At 43.5% G+C, this 20749-nt stretch overlaps 1 protein-coding gene across 1 annotated transcript in view; it reads left to right on the top strand.

Annotated features, from left to right (window-relative positions):
- Positions 1-20749, top strand: part of LOC115092343 (retinal guanylyl cyclase 2-like) — a 175926-nt gene that overhangs the window by 52735 nt on the left and 102442 nt on the right. Inside the window, exons 7-8 of the mRNA XM_029603144.1 lie at positions 5841-5921; positions 13015-13191. Coding sequence (XP_029459004.1) covers positions 5841-5921; positions 13015-13191 — 258 coding nt within the window. The remainder of the gene's footprint in view (positions 1-5840; positions 5922-13014; positions 13192-20749) is intronic.

The following is a 20749-nucleotide window of genomic DNA, read 5'->3' as shown; positions in this document are numbered from 1 at the left end:
TCCCTCGAGTCACAGGGGTCTCCCTTTAGTCTTGTTTGTAGCAAAAGATGCGAGCGAAAAATAAAATAATAAAACGTTTCGGACTCAACTCCACGGGGTGGAGGGTGGGTTTTGTGAGGACTACATCTTGCTGTCCTGGGAGAACATCTGTTACAGGTAAGCAACTCTGCTTTCTCCCAGGACAAGCAGGATGGTAGTCCTCAAGTTACAGGCTGACTCATATTTAAATTGGACCAACAGCTTACAACTTGTGCAACAGGCACAACAACTGTGTACTGTTGGTAAAAATGAGGCAGCCTGAAAATCACAGCAGATTGGATGTGGAAGGAGTTAGAATTATACCGGAAATTAGTTTTTCAAGACGGATTGGCCAACGGCAGAGTCTTGACATCCTTCCTTGTCTAAGCAGTAATGTGCTGCAAATGTGTGAAGAGAGCTCCATGTTGCAGCTTTACAGATGTCATATTCTATATTGAACACCGGTATATAAAAATCAATCAATAAATAAATAAATAATAAATAAATAATAGGTACTGAACGTTGCCATTGCTCTTACTGAGTGCGCCTTCACTCATCCCTGGAGAGGAAGGCCTGCTTTCTCATAGCAGAATTCGATACAGTCTCCTCTCCAGTTGGAGAGAGTTTGTTTGCCCACTGCAACTCCCAGTTTGTTTTTGTCAAAAGAAACAAAGAGTTGGGTGGATTTCCTATGGACTGCAGTGCGGTCTAGGGAAAGTGCAAGTGCTCGTTTACAGTCCAAGGTGTGTAAAACCCTCTCGCCCTGGTGAGAGTGAGGCCTTGGGAAAAATATGGGCAATACTATAGACTGATTCAAGTGGAAGTCGGTAACCACTTTGGGAAGGAATTTAGGATGAGTACGCACGCATGTTATAAAATCCGGGGTCGGCGTGCGTAACGGGGTGCACAATAGTGCACCTTGCGCGCGCCGAGCCCTTGGGGAGCCCTGCTGGCTTTCTCCGTTCTCTCCAAGGCCGCTCCAAAAACAGAGCGGCCTCAGAGGGAATTTCCCTTCCACCCCACCACCTTCCCCTCCCTTCCTCTACCTAACCTGCCCCCAGCCCTACCTAAACCCCCCCAACCTTTATTTTATAAGTTGCGCCTGCCCTGGATCGCAGGCCCGCCGTCCGACGGCTGGCCTGCGATCTAGGGCAAAGCACCAAATGGCCGCTGTGCCTGGAGGCTCCAGCCCCGCCTCCACCCTGCCCCCGGACCGCCCTGCTCCTTTTTTCAAGTCCCTGGACTTACATGCGTCCCTGGGCTTTACAGGCGCTGCCGGGCCTTTTGAAAATAGGCCCAGCACGTGTACACCCCTACGCGCGTAAATCATTGAATATCTGCCCCTTTGTGTGCAAAGATACAGCTAGCCTGGAGAGGGTGTCTGCACGGTCATTGGGCAGGAAGGCCTTTGCCACTGTGGTGTCCAAATCTGCTCCGATGAAAGTCAGGAGGGGAGATGGAGTTAGGTGGGATTTTTGGTGGTTGATGAGAAATCCCAGAGAGTGGAGCAGATTGATACTGAGCTTGAGAGTGTCGAGAGCTCCTTGCTTGGATTGGCTCTTGATGAGCCAGTCGTCCAGATAAGGAGAGACATGTATGCTGTTCTTGCGTAGATGGGCCACATCCACTGCTAGGCACTTTGTAGATATCCAGGGTACTGAGGCAAATCTGAAAGGTACTGAAAGTGTTGATGTCCCACTAGGAAATGCAGGTACTTGCAGTGAGGTGGGAATATGGGAATGTGAGCGTAAGCGTCTTGAAGATCCAAAGAACAGAGACAATCTCCTGTTTGCAGAAGGGGAAGCATGGTGCTCAAGGACACCATCCTGAATGTTTATTTTCGTAGAAATTTGTTGAGATTGCAGAGGTGTAAGATGGGGTGGAGGCCGCCTCATTTCTTGGAATGAGGAAATAGCGGGAGTAGAACCCTCTGCCTTGCTGTGCCCAGGGAACAGGTTCCACAGCCCTGGTACCCAGAAGTTTGGACAGTTCTGACTCTAGAAGAGTTGTGTGATCTTTTTGAATCTACAAGAGATTGGGCGATGGAATCCTGGGGTACTGTGGCAAAGTTGAGATGGTATCCCTGGGTTATGATGGAAATAACCCATTGGTATGTGGTGATTTTGAGCCAATTGGTTTTGAAGTGATGAATTTGACCTCCTACTGGAAAATCTGGTTCTGGATTTGTGAAGGGGCTGCTTTTCTCTGGAAAATTTTCAAAATCCAGATGTTGGGCCTGTTTGTGGAGGAAGCTGAAGTCTGGATGTTTTAGGCTGTCGAGGATGTCCTCTTTGAGTTTGCCTAGCTGCTCTCACGCGAGATGTAGGTGGGTAATATCTGCATGGGCGATAAAAAGGTTTTTTAGGGTCCCTTCTGGCTGATTTTCTCGCAGAGGAAGGGGCCTCAATAGTCACTGTTGATAATTGGTGCAGGGTTTCATTGTGGTCTTTCAATTGAGCCACTGCGTCTTGTATCTTGTCACCGAACAGGTTTTCACTGGTGCATGGTAAATCAGCAAGTCTTTCCTGGATTTCAGGTCGCAGGTCTGATGCTTTTAGCCAGGCCCATCTCCTGGCACTGATTCCTTTTGGTGACATACGAGAAGCTGTCTTGAAGGAATCGTAAGCAGCATGAGCTTCATGTTTACCAGCCTCAAGGTCTTTATTTCATTTCATTTTCATTTATTAAAATTTATTAATCGCTTAACCCAACATTTTTTGGCCTAGGCGATATACAATGGAACAAGAGTATCTTGCTGCTGTTGAGGAAGAGAGTCAGCTACTTCTTGAACCTGTTTCCACAGATTCCTCTGATACTGTGTTATGTAAAGTTGGTATGCAGCCATTCTTGACACCAGCATAGAGCCTTGAAACATTTTGCGACCTAAAATGTCTAGGAATTTTTTATCTTTCCCAGGAGGATTAGAAGAATGTGGTCGCAGTCTTTTGGATTTCTTTTGTGCTGATTCAGCTACCACTGACTAATGGGGTAGTTGTAGTTTATGGAATCCAGGGATGTGCTGGACAACAATGCCATCTGTCCTTCAGAAAGAAACTGAAAACCTGGCTGTTCTCTCAAGCCTACCCTTAAAGGGTCACTCCCCTTCCCAACTAGCATTGACGCTCTCACCTCTTCCCTATCACCTTCCTCCTCACCTGGCCCTATAATCCACTTCCCCCCTGCTCCCACCCAGTTCCCGGCCCTCCTTCGCCCTTTCAGGTGCCTCCTCTGCCCCAATCCAAAGGATCAGTTATGCTCGAACTGCTTATTTAAATCAGCTGTTGTTTTCTGCTATTTTACATTACTTCTTTGGTTGAGTTACGTTAAACTAATTCTTTCTCTCTTAACAATCCTGAATTTTTACTCCCTGTTTATTGTAACTTTCTTTCTTCTTGTTAAATGGTTTCCCCTGGTTCTGCTGTAAACTGGTACGATAAGACTTCGTCTTGAGCATCGATATATTAAAAGAATTTAAATAAATAAATAAATAGATAAGATAAGAAGCATCTGTCCTTTTATTGACTGGCGGAACAGCATAAGGATGTTCCCAGAGACGATGCTGTAGATCAACTAGTACCTCATGTACTGGAATTGCTACAACTTCTTTTGGAGCATCAACAAATTGGAGAACTTCCAATGTCTTGTGCCATGTGTCCTCCTCAGTAATGAGATCAAATGGAATTGTCTCTGACATCTCCCTAATAAAATTAGCAAAGGAGAGGTCTTCTGGGGGAGATTTTCTCCTTTCTTCTGGAGGAGATGGTTCTGACAAAATATCCTCCTTGGAAGTGTCTGTGTCCACATCTTCCCAAGGGTCAGAATCCAGCCGAGATCCTGAAAGAGGGAAGAAGGTTGGTGTAAGACATTTTGGCACCGATGGATCCTTCGATGGATGGTGTGATGTCATCGATGCAAGCTTTGGTGGCAACGAAGGCGTCGATGGAAAACGCGGGCCTCTCGGTCCCAAGAGCCCTGATGGACCAGGCATCAGTTCAGGCATCGATGAAATGGGGCTGGAATCTGTGCCCTCGTCATCTGAAGAGCCGGAATGGGAATCGGGCTCTTCAGAGGTTGTGCTGGTTGCTTTGGCATTGATGGCGCAGGTTGCGTTGGAAGGGCACTGATGAGTGTATCCAGCCTGGTTAGCAACGGTGCAAAAATTAATGACTCCGATGTCGGTGCCAGAATGGGGGCCGGCACTGGTGGCTGTAGGTCTTGGAGAGCATCGATCACTGCCTGGCAGATAAAACCGTCCAGTTCCTCCCTGAAAGCTGGTGTAGACATCGCAGCTACAGGGGTTGGCAGGCTAGGTGTTACTGGCACCTCCACAGGGACCTGTGGGGGCTCAGTACCCGGCACCGATATTGGTGGGGATCGCCTTGGAAGTTCGGGTGGAGAGGGTGTTAACAGCTCCTCTACCCATATCCTCTTCGCAAGTGGCTCGATAGCCATCGAGGCCAATGCGGTGTCGGTGCTGGCACCGGGAGTAGACTGGCTTCGATGCCGGTGCTTCCCTCAGTGCTTGGCGCGGTCTTTCCCCAGCGCCGAGGTAGATGGACAGTCACTGCTGCCCTGGTGCTCTCGGCGAGGTTTGATGACCAACTTTTTCGATGCTCCTGCCAGTGACGATTGGGTGGACATCAATGGAGTCAGTTTAATTTTAAACAGGGTTTCCATCTTGTCGAGGCGCGCCCGCCTACCCTTCGGGGTAATCTGGGCACACTTTGGGCAGGTAGACACATTGTGTGATGAGCTGAGGCACAGCACACAGACATCATGTGGATTGGTGATGGACTTGGTTCGAGGGCATTCTGGACATTTTCGGAAACCTATTGCCATAATGGCAGAAGTTGAGGCTCAAAAACTGTCAATGGCGTGCGGGCACCGAGAAAAGGTGGCAGCGAGAACCGACCCAGGATCGTAGTTTTTACTCACCGAATGATGGAAAAAGCTTTCCCAATGAGAGACCCCTATGAGGGAATGCTTTTCTGAGATAAAATATATAATTTTTCCGTGAGGAAATAAGTGTGAGAATTCTCACAGAGCTCCTAACCTTGAGGCAACTGCAGAGTGGAAAAAAAGAGACTGAAGGGAGCCCCCTGTGGCTCGAGGGATAATGGCATGCTGATCATGCTCAGTGTGCCAGTCGAAAGTTCTAGAAACTTTGACAGAAATTTTTCCGTGATAGGGCTCCATCCAGTGACGTCACCCCACATGTGAGGACTACCATCCTGCTTGTCCTGGGAGAATTGCAATTTAAGGACTTTAGAAAACACATTGAAAATATTTCTTGATAGAGAGCGGGGATGTGCAAACTTTTGGATGTCAAATACAAACAAGGCAGAGTTCCTGGAGCTTAAGGTAATTAACAATAGAGAGTTTGAAAAGAGGTTTAACAAGTTCCTTGAAAAAAGTCCATAAAACATTATTAGCCAGGTAGACTAAGGAAAGTCATTGCTATTTCTAGGAGTGAGTAACAAGAAATAGATCTACTTTATGGGATTTGCTGGATACTTTGGTATAACATTTTATGTAAAGCAGTATATTACGTTTATACATAAAACTATAAATAATACTTGTTATCCAGACTACCACTGCCAGAGATAGGATGCTGGGCATGATGGACCTTGATCTGACCCAGCATGGCATTTCTTATGTTCCAAGAATTTATTCACAAACCACATTTGACCAGGCACATCCATTCTGGCTGCAGAGGAGACAGATGGGTTCAGTGACCAGAGGCCAGCTGTTGTCCCAACACAAATGAACACAGCCGCATTAAAACATCCTGTTTTGTCTTCCTTTGTGTATTCTGTTATTAGGGTGACTGGGTCTGGCTGAATAAATTTGAGCCTGGTGTGTATCATGAGCTGAAACAGAGCACCGCTAGCATATTACGAAGGGTAAGATGAAGGCTTTTGATGAGTGGCAAATCCTGTGACTCCTGATTTTGGCAAACTTCAAATGACCATGTGGGGTATTGTTGCATGCCAGCCCACCTTTTCAGCGGCTGTGTTTACACATCATTGATTCACACTGGGGCAGCTGGCAACAGTGATATTCCTAGGAATAGGAGTGATGGCATGGAGTGCATACTGCAGAAGATGGCAGAGCATGCCAGAAACTGTTGTCAGTTTTGGCAGTTTGAAGAGCGTCCCATAGAAGGTCGACGGCTTCAGATTTAATGTCGTATGAATCACAGAACAAATTTCTAACTCACATCAGATGTTTAACAAATTCATTTGCGCTGCCTGGGATGTCAGCCAAAACTAATGTGCCTAATGGGGGCTTTCTTGCATTATTAGCAGTTAAAATTACATTCTCGAATCAAGAAACAAAATTCTTCAGTGGTTTATTTGTATTCACAGTTAACACAAAAATGATAAAGATGCTTCTGAGTTCACTTCATCAGAATCCATGGACCTCACCAATGAGGGAGGGAGAGAAGGCATCCCTAGCTGTGCTTTTTATTTTTCAAAGCTGGGAGACCTGGAGGAAGTGGGAATTGGGCGAGGACATTTTTAAAATTCTTTTTCAGTGTGGAAGATTGGAAGGAATGGTAGGTAGCCAGTGGGGACATTTTTTTTTTCAGGTTTTTCAGTGAGGAAGCCAGAAATGGAGAGAGGTGGATGTGGGGACATTTTTTTTATATATATAAAGAATACAAGCTGGAGGGAGGGAGGATAGGTCCTGGATTGGGAGTGGGAGGGGGATGGAAGAGAGTGGGGTTAGAGGACTTAGCTATTTGGTATAGATTTTTAGCACTCAAACTGAGAAATCCAGCTAAACTTAGACTGGCTAGATTTAGATGAATTTTCAGCTGAAAATCTATACAGGCTCAGTTGAAAATTCCCCTAAAGATAAACAGCTAGTTTTAGCTGTAAAACTTACCCAATCAGTGGGATTTTGAATATTGACCTCTGTATAGTTACCTAAACATACTGTGATAACTGTGGCAATGAAGACATTCCTGAACCCTGCATACACAGACACAAACATTCAATGAACACTCAAAGACAGTTATTTCAGTGGAATTAATAAATAGGACATAGCTTTATTCAAGAACCTTGACAAGGGAGTCTAGCCTATATACCCAAGCCCCCTTTTGTGAATAAATAAAAATACAAATCACAAAAGAACAGGTGATATATTTATGTTGTCATAAAGCCATCTCTTCAATCGCTCATAGGCCGATACAGTAAAAATCACGGGAGAGCGGGCAAGCGCCCGTTCGCCCTGTGTGCGCAATTCAGAAAAAAAATTATTCAAATTAGGACCTGCAGTAAAAAGAGGCGCTAGGGACACTAGCGCGTCCCTAGCACCTCTTTTTGGACAGGAGCAGCGGCTGTCAGCGAGTTTTACAGCCAATGCTCAATTTTGCCGGCGTCGGTTCTCAAACCCACTGACAGCCACGGGTTTGGAAACCGGACGCCGGCAAAATTGAGCATCCGGTTTTCAACCCGCAAGCCGCGGGCCGATTTTACTTTTTTTTTTTTTTTTTTTTACTTTTTGATTATTTTTAACTTTTGGGATCTCTGACTTAATATCACCATGATATTAAGTCGGAGGGTGCACAGAAAAGCAGTTTTTATTGCTTTTCTGTGCACTTTCCCGGTGCCGGTAGAAATTAACACCTACCTTTGGGTAGACGCTAATTTCTGAAAGTAAAATGTGCGGCTTGGTTGCACATTTTACTTACTGAATCGCGCGGGAATAACTAATAGGGCCATCAAGATGCATTTGCATGTTGTGGGTCCTATTAGTTTCGGGGGGTTGGACACACGTTTTCGACACGCTATTACCCCTTACTAAATAAGGGGTAAAGCTAGCGCGTCGAAAACGGCGGAGCGCACTGTACTGTATCGGCCTGTCAGGAAGGCAGGCAAGCCTTGATCCTGTGTGAGCACAGGCCCTGATGTAATCATACACCAATATAATGTATATTGTCATGGACTTAAAAAAAACAAACCAAACAGTATCTACTTGAATTGTTTATGAATTTAACAAGCATCATTCATAGGTCCATATAGAACAGGAAGTGGGGAAGTGTTTACCTTGCTCCCGGCTGGGCATTTTAATGTATTTGGGTGGGGGAAACATGGGAAGAGTCCGAGAGGAAGGAAGGAAGTGGGGGTCAGCAGGGGTGGATTGTGGGAAAATAGTGGCCCGGGGGATTTTTCTCCATACTGGCCCATGGGTACCCAATTACATATACAATATAATTTATATATATAATTTACATATATATGTACACACCCTTATATTTCGGCATGGTCCTCCCGTATCAACACAGTACTATTTGCCAAAACTCAAAGAATAACAACCCCACCTATGAAAAAGAATACCACAAATATTACACCAGAATCTAAAATATCAATAACGTTCTATCAGGAAAACAGAACAAGCCAAGCTACTACAGATCCCTACAACGAAACCACATGCTAAAAGAATGCTTCATCCAAGTCTTTGCATGCAGAACACAAACTCTCACCAAATACAGAATAAAGCCACATAAAGTATAAATAGAAATGTGCAGACAAAAAATAAACTGTAAAACGTATCACGCCAGACTCTATACAGTGCAACAATGGAAAAACAAAAATGTCACCATTCCTCATGAAACAATCAATAAAATCAAGATATATAAATCATGAATCATAATTATAAAATCATACTAATAAAATAATTTCAAAACAGCTGATGAATAGAATATCCAATAATTAAAGACTCAAGCAAATTTTGAAACCTTTACCAAACACCAATAAAATATTTCAAACAGCAGACACATCACATACTACCCAATAATTAAAATGGTAGTCAATCAAGAAAAATGAACTTAAAAAGCCACCTTTACTTACCCTCTCCAGCAGTTCTCCTACTCCTTTCCCTTGCAGGCTACACCAGAAGCAGCAGTAGCTGCTGAAGCTGTCCTCACGGTCCTCTTCCTTAGGGACCACAATCAGTCTCTTCTCTCTCACACACACACACACCAGTCATACCCTCAAGACCAGTTTCTGTCTCTCACACACCAATCATCTCCCCAACCAGTCTCTCTCTCACATACACACACACACACACACATACACACAAGCACACACATACCAGTCATCTCCCTGATCAGTCTCACACATACACACGTCACCTCTCTGGCCAGTCTCTCTCAATCACACAATGCTCTTGCTCCCTCTTACACGCAGGATGTCAATCACACACATGCTCTCTCTATTTCACTTACACACAAGCTCTCAATCACACATATGTTCTATCTCACTTACACAAAAAATGCAAAGAACCCCAAAATACACAATCCTATCCAATCAACAAAACACAACAAAAGGATTCTGTCTGAATATTTTCAATGCTGTGACAGATTAGACACCATTTGATCTTAAAAATGGTGAAACCGCATCAGCAAGCCTGACAACGGCAGTATAGCAAAACTGCCGTCCAGTCTAATCGTCATATGCGGTATTATTAATGAAAGCTCATCATCTACTGTAATGTTCAAATCACAATATTTTAAAGAATTGTATATATGAATATAATTGTATATATGAATATAATCCATCTGTTCCCTTGTAAAAAGACCAGACAGCGGCCGGTGTTTCGCTACTTATTCATTTTTTAGATATTAAGATCCTTAAAAAATCTGATGGTTTCGAGACTACTATAGTATTTATCGTAAGGCAGTTTCATCTAACACCTTTTTGCATTTTTCGAGTTCGAACCCTCGCTCACTCAAAGAAAATCTTCCTGTCAGTCAGTTTTTTCGGCTAAGGCGGCTCTGCACTTCTATTGAAGAATTCCATCACCAGGCAACGGAATTGAGTGATCGTTTTATAAAGAGAGGTTATCATAAACATTGTATAAAGCGAGCCTTTACACGTGCAAAATATACAAACAGAGACTGGTTATTTTTACCACGTCCTGAAGAGACGACAGATATTCTAACTTGTGTCCTTCCTTTCTCATCCATGACCCATACAATCAAACAGATTATTTATCAGAATTGGCACATACTGCAGATTCATAATGAATTCCAAGAGACACCGAGATTTGCTTTCACACGCAGTTCTAATTTAAAAGATCAATTAGTTCACTCTGATTCATCATTATTGAATCCTTCGATCACCATAGGAGCACACACGTCATGTGGTGCCTGCACAGTTTGTCACATTATGATTCATACCTCTGCCCTTTATTTTTTCTGACATGATTTTACTTTCATTTTGAGAAAATTTACAGATTGTCGTTCAACAGGAGTCATATACATAATACAATGTCCATGCAATTTTTGGTATATAGGTAAAACCCAGCAGGCACTCAAAACCCACCTTATTGAACACAGATCTTGCATTTCAACGGGCCGTCTTACAACTCCATTGACATCTCATTGTATTTTATTTATTTATTTATTTATTTATTTATTAACTTTTATTTACCGACATTCGTGCAGCACATCATGCCGGTTTACAGAGAACTCAGGTGGGCGATACAATAAAACAATAAAACAAAACAATGTACAAAGAATAAAATAAAAATAAAAGTAAAACCATAACAATGTAACCTTAGAACAAAATACTATTTCTTACAAAAGGACACATTAACCGATCATGATCAAAAAATAAATTAAGCCGTAGGGGGGATGTTGTTTCTTCTAGGGTATCCATGGGAGGTGCAGGGGGAAGCGGGGGAAACATAGGATGGGGTGGTGTATTCAGCATTAACATACATTTGATGATTTAAAGGTCTGCGTTCTCGAACAGCTATCTCTTAACTGGAGGGGAGGTGACTTTAACACCCGATTACTACAAGCGGAACAATGATGGATCCACTGGTTAGGCACAGTGGACCCCGATGGATTGAACACATCATTAGAACTGCAAGTGTTTCTGTAAAATTTTTTGAGTTGTTTTCCTATACAGCCCTACGTACACCACGAGTAATGAGACATCCTACGGGAGCGGCAATATTACTATAGCAGCGAGACGCTTTGGTTCCGTTTCAGTATTCAATGAGATACGTCACATGTCATCACGTTGGAGAAAACGCGGGCTTTTTAAAGGGCTAACCAGTTCAGGGTGGTCTCTGTCCTGATCATAGCAGAATCATTAGAGATGCTCAAGTCCGGGATCTTTTTACAAGGGAACAGATGGATTATATTCATATATACAATTTCTCAACAGTCATTTGAAAGCATCTTTAAAATATTGTGATTTGAACATTACAGTAGATGATGAGCTTTCATTAATAATACCGCATATGACGATTAGACCGGACGGCAGTTTTGCTATACTGCCGTTGTCAGGCTTGCTGATGCGGTTTCACCATTTTTAAGATCAGATGGTGTCTAATCTGTCACAGCATTGAAAATATTCAGACAGAATCCTTTTGTTGTTGTTTTGTTCTATCTCACTTACAAACAGGCTCAATCACACACATGCCCTCTCTGTCACAGCCACAAGCCAGCCAAAAACATGCTCCATCTCTCACACACACACATTGACTCACACAAGCACCCTCCCTGACTCACATATACACCACACATATACAGAAGCACCCTCCCTGTCTCACACACAGAAGCACCATTCCTTTCTCATGTACACACATACACACACACAGAAGCACCATTCCTTTCTGACGTACACATATACACACACACAGGAACACCATTCCTTTCTCACATACACACATACACACACAGAAGCACCACTCCTTTCTCACATACACACATACACAGAAGCACCATTCCTTCGTTGCTTTATACTGCCAGTCCACTCTCCCCTCCTCCCGAAGCAAGGCTGCTTTTCGCGCCTTGCTTCGGGAGGAGGGGAGAGAGGACTGGCAATCCTGAGCGTAGGATTGCCTGTCCTCTCTCCCCTCTCTTGCAACTTTTTTTTTCGCTTTTTCGCTTTTTTCCGCTTTCGTTGCTTCGGGAGGAGGGGAGAAGACTGGGGCTGCCCCGGTGACCAGCACCCATGGACGCGGCCAGGGCAGGTGAGCGGGGGCTGGGGGAAAGTTTGCTGCCTACCCTTACCCCTGTCTCTAACGCAGGGGTAAAGGCAGTAAGTTAGCAGGTTAAACGCGCGGCAAAACGGCAGGGTAAAAAAGCGATAGTCGGGGCGCGCGTTACTGTATGGGAGGGAATAGCTAATTTGATCATTTACATCTAATATACATGCCGCGGGCGGAAGGGGTTACCCGGTGATTTAAAGAGGCGGTAAGAGTAGGTTAAAGGGGATAGTGTATCACGGGTTGGACTAACGCGGCCGAAAAGTGAGTAGAAAGCGGGTTAGGAGCAGGGTAACCGTGGCCGCACTTTACTGTATTGACCTGTTAGCAGGTTACAATTGAAAACTGGCTAAGTTAACTGGATAATTTGCCATGCCCTGGAACATCTTTGTTTTATCTGGATAAATTATAGCCAGATAATGATTTATTTGGCTATAATTTAGCTGGTTAAATGGCTGAATATCTCAAAACTTGCCATTTATATTGTGATTTATCCATCTAAATGGCTTTGAATATTGACCTCAAAGAGGTTTACAGCAGTATACCGTAACTTGATCCTTTGAGATTTTTTGAAATAAAGGGAAAATTAGAGCAGCTGTGTTTATGCATAAATAATTCATTTTAGGTGTGGCAACTAGAGATAATAACTAATCAGCAGAAATAAAATGCAATCATATATAATGGTTCAGTAGATGGGCCAACACAATATCTGAGAGTTTAAATATTATAAAATTTTTAGTAAATAATTGTGGGGTAATCTGCTCTCTTGTTTAAGTACTCTTGTCTACCTTAATTTGTAGAGAGGGTAATTACTAGGTTATCTGCTTTTAGTCATGCAGAGTCAAATTTCCTTAATATAACATGTGAAGGCCCTCTCCCCTCACCGCCCCTCCCTCCCTCCCCCCCAAAAAAAACCTATCCTCCAAGATCCTTGCTTGTCTGCAGTGGGAAAGATGTGCCTTAGCAATTGTGTTCTTCTCTCAGCTTAAAGACTTGCGGAATGAAAACGTGAACCCATTCCTGGGATTCTTCTCCGACTGCGGCATTTTCGCTATCGTGACTGAGCATTGCTCCCGAGGTAGTTTGGAGGATCTGCTAAGAAATGAGGATGTTAAACTAGACTGGATGTTTAAGTCATCTCTCTTACTAGATTTAATTAAGGTAAATCACATTTCTGAAATTATTGTGACCTATTTTCAGCTTGTGAATGGAACTGCAATTCCTTTGCTCTCCTCTACCCTTCTTGTAAAGGTTCCATTCAGCAAGGCCATGGGGAAAGAGATGGCAAGATGTTCGGGCAACAGCTTCATTAGTTAGGATGTATAGCCTCTGTAATTTATGGTAGCTATTTAGACTACTACAAAGCTTGGTGATAACACATGGAGGGTGGGAGGATCTGGGTGTTGGATTAAGTATGAGAGCTTTATGTTCATCTAACCAGGATGGTAAAACAAAAAAAACTGACTTTGATAAGGAGTGATATCCTACAAGGGGGTTCAAGTTTCTAGAACAAAATAACCAGGTAGAATGGATGTGCCAATTAATAGGGATGTGCATTCGTTTGACATGAATTTGAAATCTGAACTGAAAATCACCATTTTCGGTTCAGTTCATTTCAAACAAAATGAATCTCTAAGTGGTCTTAAAAACCTGAAACATTTCAGGCTTTTGTTTCAACAAATAGTGCGTACCATAAGCAAATAGTAAAAAACATGTCCTGTATGAGCTCCTGCCTCCCTCACAATCCCGTTTCTTCTGTAGCTGGTAAAAGGGGCAGGAGCAATCCCTAGTCACTCCTACCCTGCAGTGTCCTCATTAAAAATGCTGCCAGTGAGCACCATATTGTTTTATGTCTGTAAAGCAAAATATCTCTTAATCAAAGAACAAACACCACTGTTCAATCACTGTGAATTATTAATTTTTAATTATTATTTTTCTGTCAACTTTTTCTTATGGGCTTAATTTATATATATTATTATGTTCTTAAGCCTACACAATAATTGGATATATCTTTCATGCCATATTACAATCAACTATTTATGCAACGTAGACATTTTTTTTTGAGTTGGTTGAAAGTTTCATATAGTCGTGTAGGCATCCCTGCACCTTAATGCATTTATAATCATTAACTTTCAACCGCCTCCTTATATGAATTTAAAAAAAAAAAATAAATTTTGTCTTCTCATTTTTTATAGTCCCAATAGTGATATATGACATCCAATAAAACACCATTCTTTGTATAAGATGTTGCATGTTCTATTTTTGTAGATGGTATCTTGATTAATCAATACTATTGTTTTGCAAAAGGATTCTTTTTAAAATGTTACCGTCTTTTTTCATTTTTTCAATTTGTTTACACTCTTTAAACAAAATGAAAACTCTGAATCCATTTTATCTCTCCTCAAAGTGTGTTGTTTGAGGAGAGATAAAATGGACACAGAGTTTTCATTTTGTTTAAAGAGTGTGACTTTACATATAAGAGGTTTATATCATACCCAACAGTGTGGGAGCGGTGGTGAAATGACATCATAAAACACTTTCGGAGTATCAAAGATCCCTTCAGGTCCACATATTTCGTTGGATATCCTGCATACTTTTAATGAAAAAATTGCTTATTAAATTATTTATAAAAAAATTTTTCGTCTGCACGAACACACATACACAAAAAAATAGGAGGGTTGGCAGGTTTATGATTATAATATGCTCGAAAGAGGCAGGGTTGCCTACACAATTATATGAAACCCCCAACCTATCACCTAAAAAAATTTTTTTCCAATATGTTGAGACATTATTATCCCACTTAACGTGTAGATTAAGAAAATCAGTATAAATATTTGTTAAATAGGAGAGAGAACATTGAATATATATACAGAAATATATTTTTCACAGTGAGTGAATCCTGTGAGGTTCCCCTCTTGATATTATAAATGGTGAATTAGCCATCTAAATGGCTTTGAATATTGAATATTGACCTTTAAATTGTGTTAAAACTTTAGGGCCAGATTTTGAAAGGGATACGCGCATACCCCCCAAAAACCTGGCCCAAACACCCCCTGCGTGCGCTGAGCCTATGTTGAGTAGGCTCGGCAGCACACGCAAGCCCCGGGACATGCGTAAGCCCCGGGGCTTTCCTGGGGGACGTGTCGGGGCGTGTTGGGGGCGTGTCGCTGCCGGCGCGTCACCTGGGGCATTCTGGGGTGCGTGTCGGGGGCATGGCCATGGCCTCCGGACCAGCCCCCATGCCAGACTTTGATACACCGGCGGCCGGCCCAACGTGCACAAGTTACGCCTTCTTCGAGTAGGCGTAACTTGTACAACAACGGTAAGGGGGGTTTAGCTAGGGCCTGGGGGGTGGGTTAGGTAGGGGAAGGGAGGGGAAGGTGCGGGAGGTGGAAGGAAAGTTCCCTCCGATTTCGGAGCGGCCTCGGAGGGAACGGAGGCAAGCTGCGCGGCTCGGTGCGCACAGGCTGCTGATTTTGGGCAGCCTTGCGCGTGCCGACCCCGGATTTTTTTTTTTTTTGTCAAAATCATTTTTATTGAAGAGTGAGAGCAGTACAACCATTCAAACTTATAGAGGGTGCCTGATACAACACAACAATTCAGCAAAAATACATAGTGCCAAACCACACCCCCTGTCATACTTCCATCGGTTACCAGGTGCACTGCCCCACTCCTTTTCAAAGTCCGGCGGACACAGATCACCAAACAGAATCTGCTAAATCATTCACACATCCCACTCACTCCAGACATCCCCTATCACTCACTCATCCAATCCTCCCCTCCCCCACCTTTGCCCCCAACCCCTAGGAGAGTGTCACATTGAACTCGTGAGACATGAGCTTGCAAATGGGAGTCATCTAAACAATAAGTGGTGGTCCAAAAGTCCCCCCATCAACCCCCCTGATCCAGCCAAACTGACCCATAGGCGTGGATTCTATATCTAAGAGCCGATATGATTTAATCACTTCCTTGAGGAGTGGTATCCAATTGCAAGCAAATGAGTTTGGATATCCAGTGGCAATAAATTGAAACAAGTAGCCCAACATTTTCTATAATCCGGATCTGGCGGCCTCAAACCATGCAGTGAGGCTAGTCTCTCCATTTGCATAGCGGATGCAAGCCGATAGTACCAGGCCTTTATAGTGGGGAGTATATTCGGCTGTATCCAGTCTGCCAGGACCGTACGGCAAGCCAATAATACACCGGTATGTCCAAACCGATCCAGAGAGGCCTGATAGACAGGCATAGCACCCCGCAGGCCCGACAAGAGAAGTCTGCCAGTCTTGCCAATGGTTGTATGTGTGCTTTGAGCAACAACAGTCACTACTTCATTCCAAAACCCCGCCAACTGCTGGCACGTAAACAATCAGTGGACCAAAGTTCCCCTTTCTTGGTTACATTTGACGCATGTGGAAGATGCTAACCTCCCCATTTGATAACGACGTAAAGTCATCGCAAATAATATGATGTAAAATTTTAAATTGTAGTTCCTGGAGTGATAGATCCAGCAAACGTTTTTGCATACTTTTGAAACATGAAAGCAAGTACGAGGCAGAAATATCAGTCGCCCCCATCTCTGTCCAATATTGCGCTAAGTATGAGATATGACGAGGTGATCGGTACATCTTACCCACCTCGCACCATCCCTTGATTTAATTTTTCTTTAAGGCAACATCAAAAAACCGCTGGGCAAATAGACGTTCCTGTCTATACTTTTCTTCTGTCCATTTGAAACTTGTCAAATAATGGCGTGTTTGTAAGTATGCAAAAAATTGCTTAGCTGATAAATCATAATCTGTTACCAACAATGCAAAGTCTCTCACTAGCGGTGTGTCCTCAGAGTAAAAGTGATAAATGAACGGAAGTCCTTTTTGTAGCCAATCGTCAAAGATAGCATAATGTTCACGCCCTGGAGGGAAATCCCAATTACCCAACAGTGGCATTAAGAGAGAGACGAGACCAGTCATGCCGCCTTGTGCCCGAATCCATCGCCAAGCCAGGCAGGGGTGAACCAGACTACGCGGGATTTGTAAAGAGCGATATATATTGTTATTGGCTTGCAAAAGGTATAATGGGGACCACGGAGAAACCATGCTAATGACTAGCCCATCTTCACAGTAAGCATATTGATCGAGTAGCCACTCACCTACAAAACGTAGTTGACAGGCCACTTTAAATAGTCGGATATCTGGTAGACCTAGGCCCCCCTCCCCCCTAGAGTATGTCAACACCTTATAATTCAGCCGGGCCCTCTTTCCAGCCCACACAAATTTTTGGAAAGCAGCTTGTAACCAAGTGACTTCCCTGCCTGTTAGCCAGCAAGGCAACATGTGCATCTTATATAATAACTTCGGCAAGAGAACCATTTTAAGCAGAGCACATCTGCCAAATAAGGAAAGAGGCATGGTCTGCCACGACTGAAGCTGAGCTGCTAAAACTGCAATAGTGTTGATAATATTTAGCTCATAAAGGTCTGCGAGATCTCGCGGTATCCATACCCCCAAATATTTTATTTTATTCTGGGCCCAAGTAAAGGGAAAATCTCCCTTCCATTGATGCTCTACATTGGGGTTTAACGCCAGAGCCTCCGACTTTGCAAAATTGATTGTCAAGCCTGCTATGCTGTGAAAAGATGTAAAATGGCGGATAATGACTGGAATACTATCTTTTGGATGACTAACAAACAATAAAATGTCGTCAGCAAACATTGCCAATTTCATCTGATGTCTCCCCAGTCGGAGGCCCTTAAACTCCCCATCCAACCGTAATTTAATAGCCAAAGGCTCTAACGCCATAACAAATAAAAGAGAGGAAAGGGGGCACCCCTGTCTCACCCCACATTGAATAGGGAAAGGGGTAGATAAGGCCCCATTTATAAGTAGATGTGCACTAGGATTATTATACAATGCCTGCAACCAAGTTAGGAAAGGACCAGAAATACCATAAGTCTGCAGAGCCCACAATAAATAATTCCAGGAAAGGGAATCAAAAGCCTTCTCCGCATCCAGGCTCAGAACCACTGCCTCTGTTGTTGGATGGAAATTTAACAAGCCAATCAGATGCCTCACAGTTTTTACACCCTGCCTCCCTTTAATAAAACCTGTTTGATCTGCATGAATTACAGAGGGCAGAAGGGAGTTTAATCTTGCGGCAAGGACAGCAGAAAGGATCTTCAGGTCACTATTAATAAGAGAAATAGGCCGATAAGAGCCTACTTCTTGCAAATCCTTACCTGGTTTCAGCAATAGAACTATAGTAGATTGATTTTCTGTGGGATTAACAGGCGGTCCTTGAAGCAAACCATTGTAGTACTGCCTCAACACCGGCAGCACAGGAAATTTTAGGATCTTGTAGAATTTGGGTCCTAATCCATCCGGCCCCGCCGTCTTACCTGGCTTCAAACCGTGTATGACCGTGTGTATTTCTGCGTTTACTATTGGCTTATTTAACATGATCTGTTGGTCCTCAGTAAACCGAGGCCAAGGCAAATTATGAAAAAAATCTTCCCTCATTTCTTCATTACTGGGCTTATCCCGTATAACTTACTACAGTACTCGTGAAAACGGTCTGCTATCTTCTGTGCGGTGACGTGGCACACCCCAGCTTGGTCTTTAATACTGGTGATAAAAGATTTAGGGCCGCTCGGACTAGACTAGCTAACAACTTACTGGGTCTATTACCATAGCGATACATCTGAAACTGATAATATCTCAAAGATTTAGACGCTCTCTGGTGTACAAGTGTTTGCAACATTTCACGAATACCCTCTGCCTCCCGTTTACTAGTCTCAGACATCGCCTGTATATGTCGTAGTTGGGCGGCTTTCAATGCTGCAGTAAGGTTAAGTACTTATTCTGAGTGGCAACGTACACGATAATGTGCCCGCGCATCACCGCTTTTCCCGCTTCCCAGAGAGTCCCGGACGCTACATCTGGACTCGAGTTTAAGAGGAGATATTCCTCCCATCGTTCCTTAAGGAAACATGAGAATTCCTTGTCCAGGAGTAGACCAGGGGGCATACACCATGAAAAGGGAGGCTTTGGGGTGTATCCCAAAGTAACAATGACTGATACCGGAGCGTGATCGGACAAGGCTATCATTCCTATGGTGGCTGTCGATATTTTGGGGAACAGGAAGTCCAAAATCAAAAAATAGTCCAGGCAAGAATATGACCCATGTGGATGGGAAAAAAGGTGTAATCCCGTTCCCCAGGGTGCAAAGTCCGCCAGATATCTAATAGGCACAACTCTTGGCACAAAAAATTGGGGCCCTTTTGAGTATCTCCAGGCTCTACAGACTTAGGTGGTCGACAATCCTCTTGCTTATTAGCCACATAATTGAAATCTCCCCCCACCAACATTGCACAGTCTGAAAATTCCCCCAACATCCCCCTCAAGTGTGTGAAAAAATCATGAGTATAAACATTTGGTGCATATACATTACAGAGAATCACTTTTTGCTGGTTACACAATCCCTGGACAATGATGTAACGGCCTTCTGGGTCCTGCCATACCCTCTCCGATTGGAAAGGCAGTTGTTTATGAATTAGTATTGCAACACCTCGTCTCCGCGAAGTATAGGAAGAGAAAAAACATTGTCCCACCCAGTCTCTTTTCAGCTTAGCATGCTCACCTGCTGATAGATGGGTTTCCTGGAGGAACATCACCTGCGCATTCATGCGCTTAAACGCCATCAAGAGCTTCTTTCTTTTGATGGGGGAATGAATGCCATCTGCATTAAGAGAAAAGCAAAATTGCTTACCTTGTAATAGGTGTTATCCCAGGACAGCAGGATGTAGTCCTCACATATGGGTGACATCGGTAATGGAGCCCTATGTACGGAAAACTTCTGTAAAAGTTTCTATGAAACTTTTGACTGGCACCAGAGTGCCTACTGAGCATGCCCAGCATGTCATGATATTCCCTGCCACAGGGGTCTCCCTTTAGTCTTTGTTTGTAGCAAATAGCGTTAGCCAAAAATAAAACAATAAAACGTATCGGACCCAACTCCGCGGGGTGGCGGGTGGGTTTCGTGAGGACTACATCCTGCTGTCCTGGGATAACACCTATTACAAGGTAAGCAATTTTGCTTTATCCCAGGACAAGCAGGATGCTAGTCCTCACATATGGGTGATTAGCAAGCTAGAGGCTGATTCATTTTGTGCTGAAATGACCGTAAGGTATTGTTATTGAAATGAATCAGTCGAAATCACAGCAGGTTGGATGTAGAAGGAGTTGGGATTAAACTGGAAACAAGTTCTTTAAGACGGATTGTCCATATGCTGAATCTTGTCTTCCCTCTTTGTCTAGACAGTAGTGAGCTGCAAAGGTGTGAAGAGAACTCCATGTTGCTGCTTTACAAATGTCCAGAATAGGTACAGAACGAAGGTGTGCTACTGAGGTTGACATTGCTCTGACTGAATGTGCGTTTACTCGCCCTTGGAGAGTAAGGCCTGCTTTTTCATAACAAAATTGTATGCAATCTGCTAGCCAGGTTGACAGAGTATGCTTACCCACTGCTTTACCTGGTTTGTTTGGATCATAGGACACAAACAGCTGATTTGATTTTCTTTGGGCTGCAGTGCGGTTTAAATAGAAAGATAACGCACGCTTACAATCCAAAGTGTGTAAGGCTCTCTCTCCCTGGTGAGAGTGAGGCCTAGGAAAGAATGTAGGTAAAACTATGGTTTGGTTCAAATGAAATTCCGTGACAACCTTAG

Source organism: Rhinatrema bivittatum, chromosome 5 (genome assembly GCF_901001135.1).
Source record: "Rhinatrema bivittatum chromosome 5, aRhiBiv1.1, whole genome shotgun sequence".
In the NCBI taxonomy this organism is placed as follows: Eukaryota; Metazoa; Chordata; class Amphibia; order Gymnophiona; family Rhinatrematidae; genus Rhinatrema; species Rhinatrema bivittatum.
This window is presented reverse-complemented; position numbering and strand designations above follow the sequence as displayed.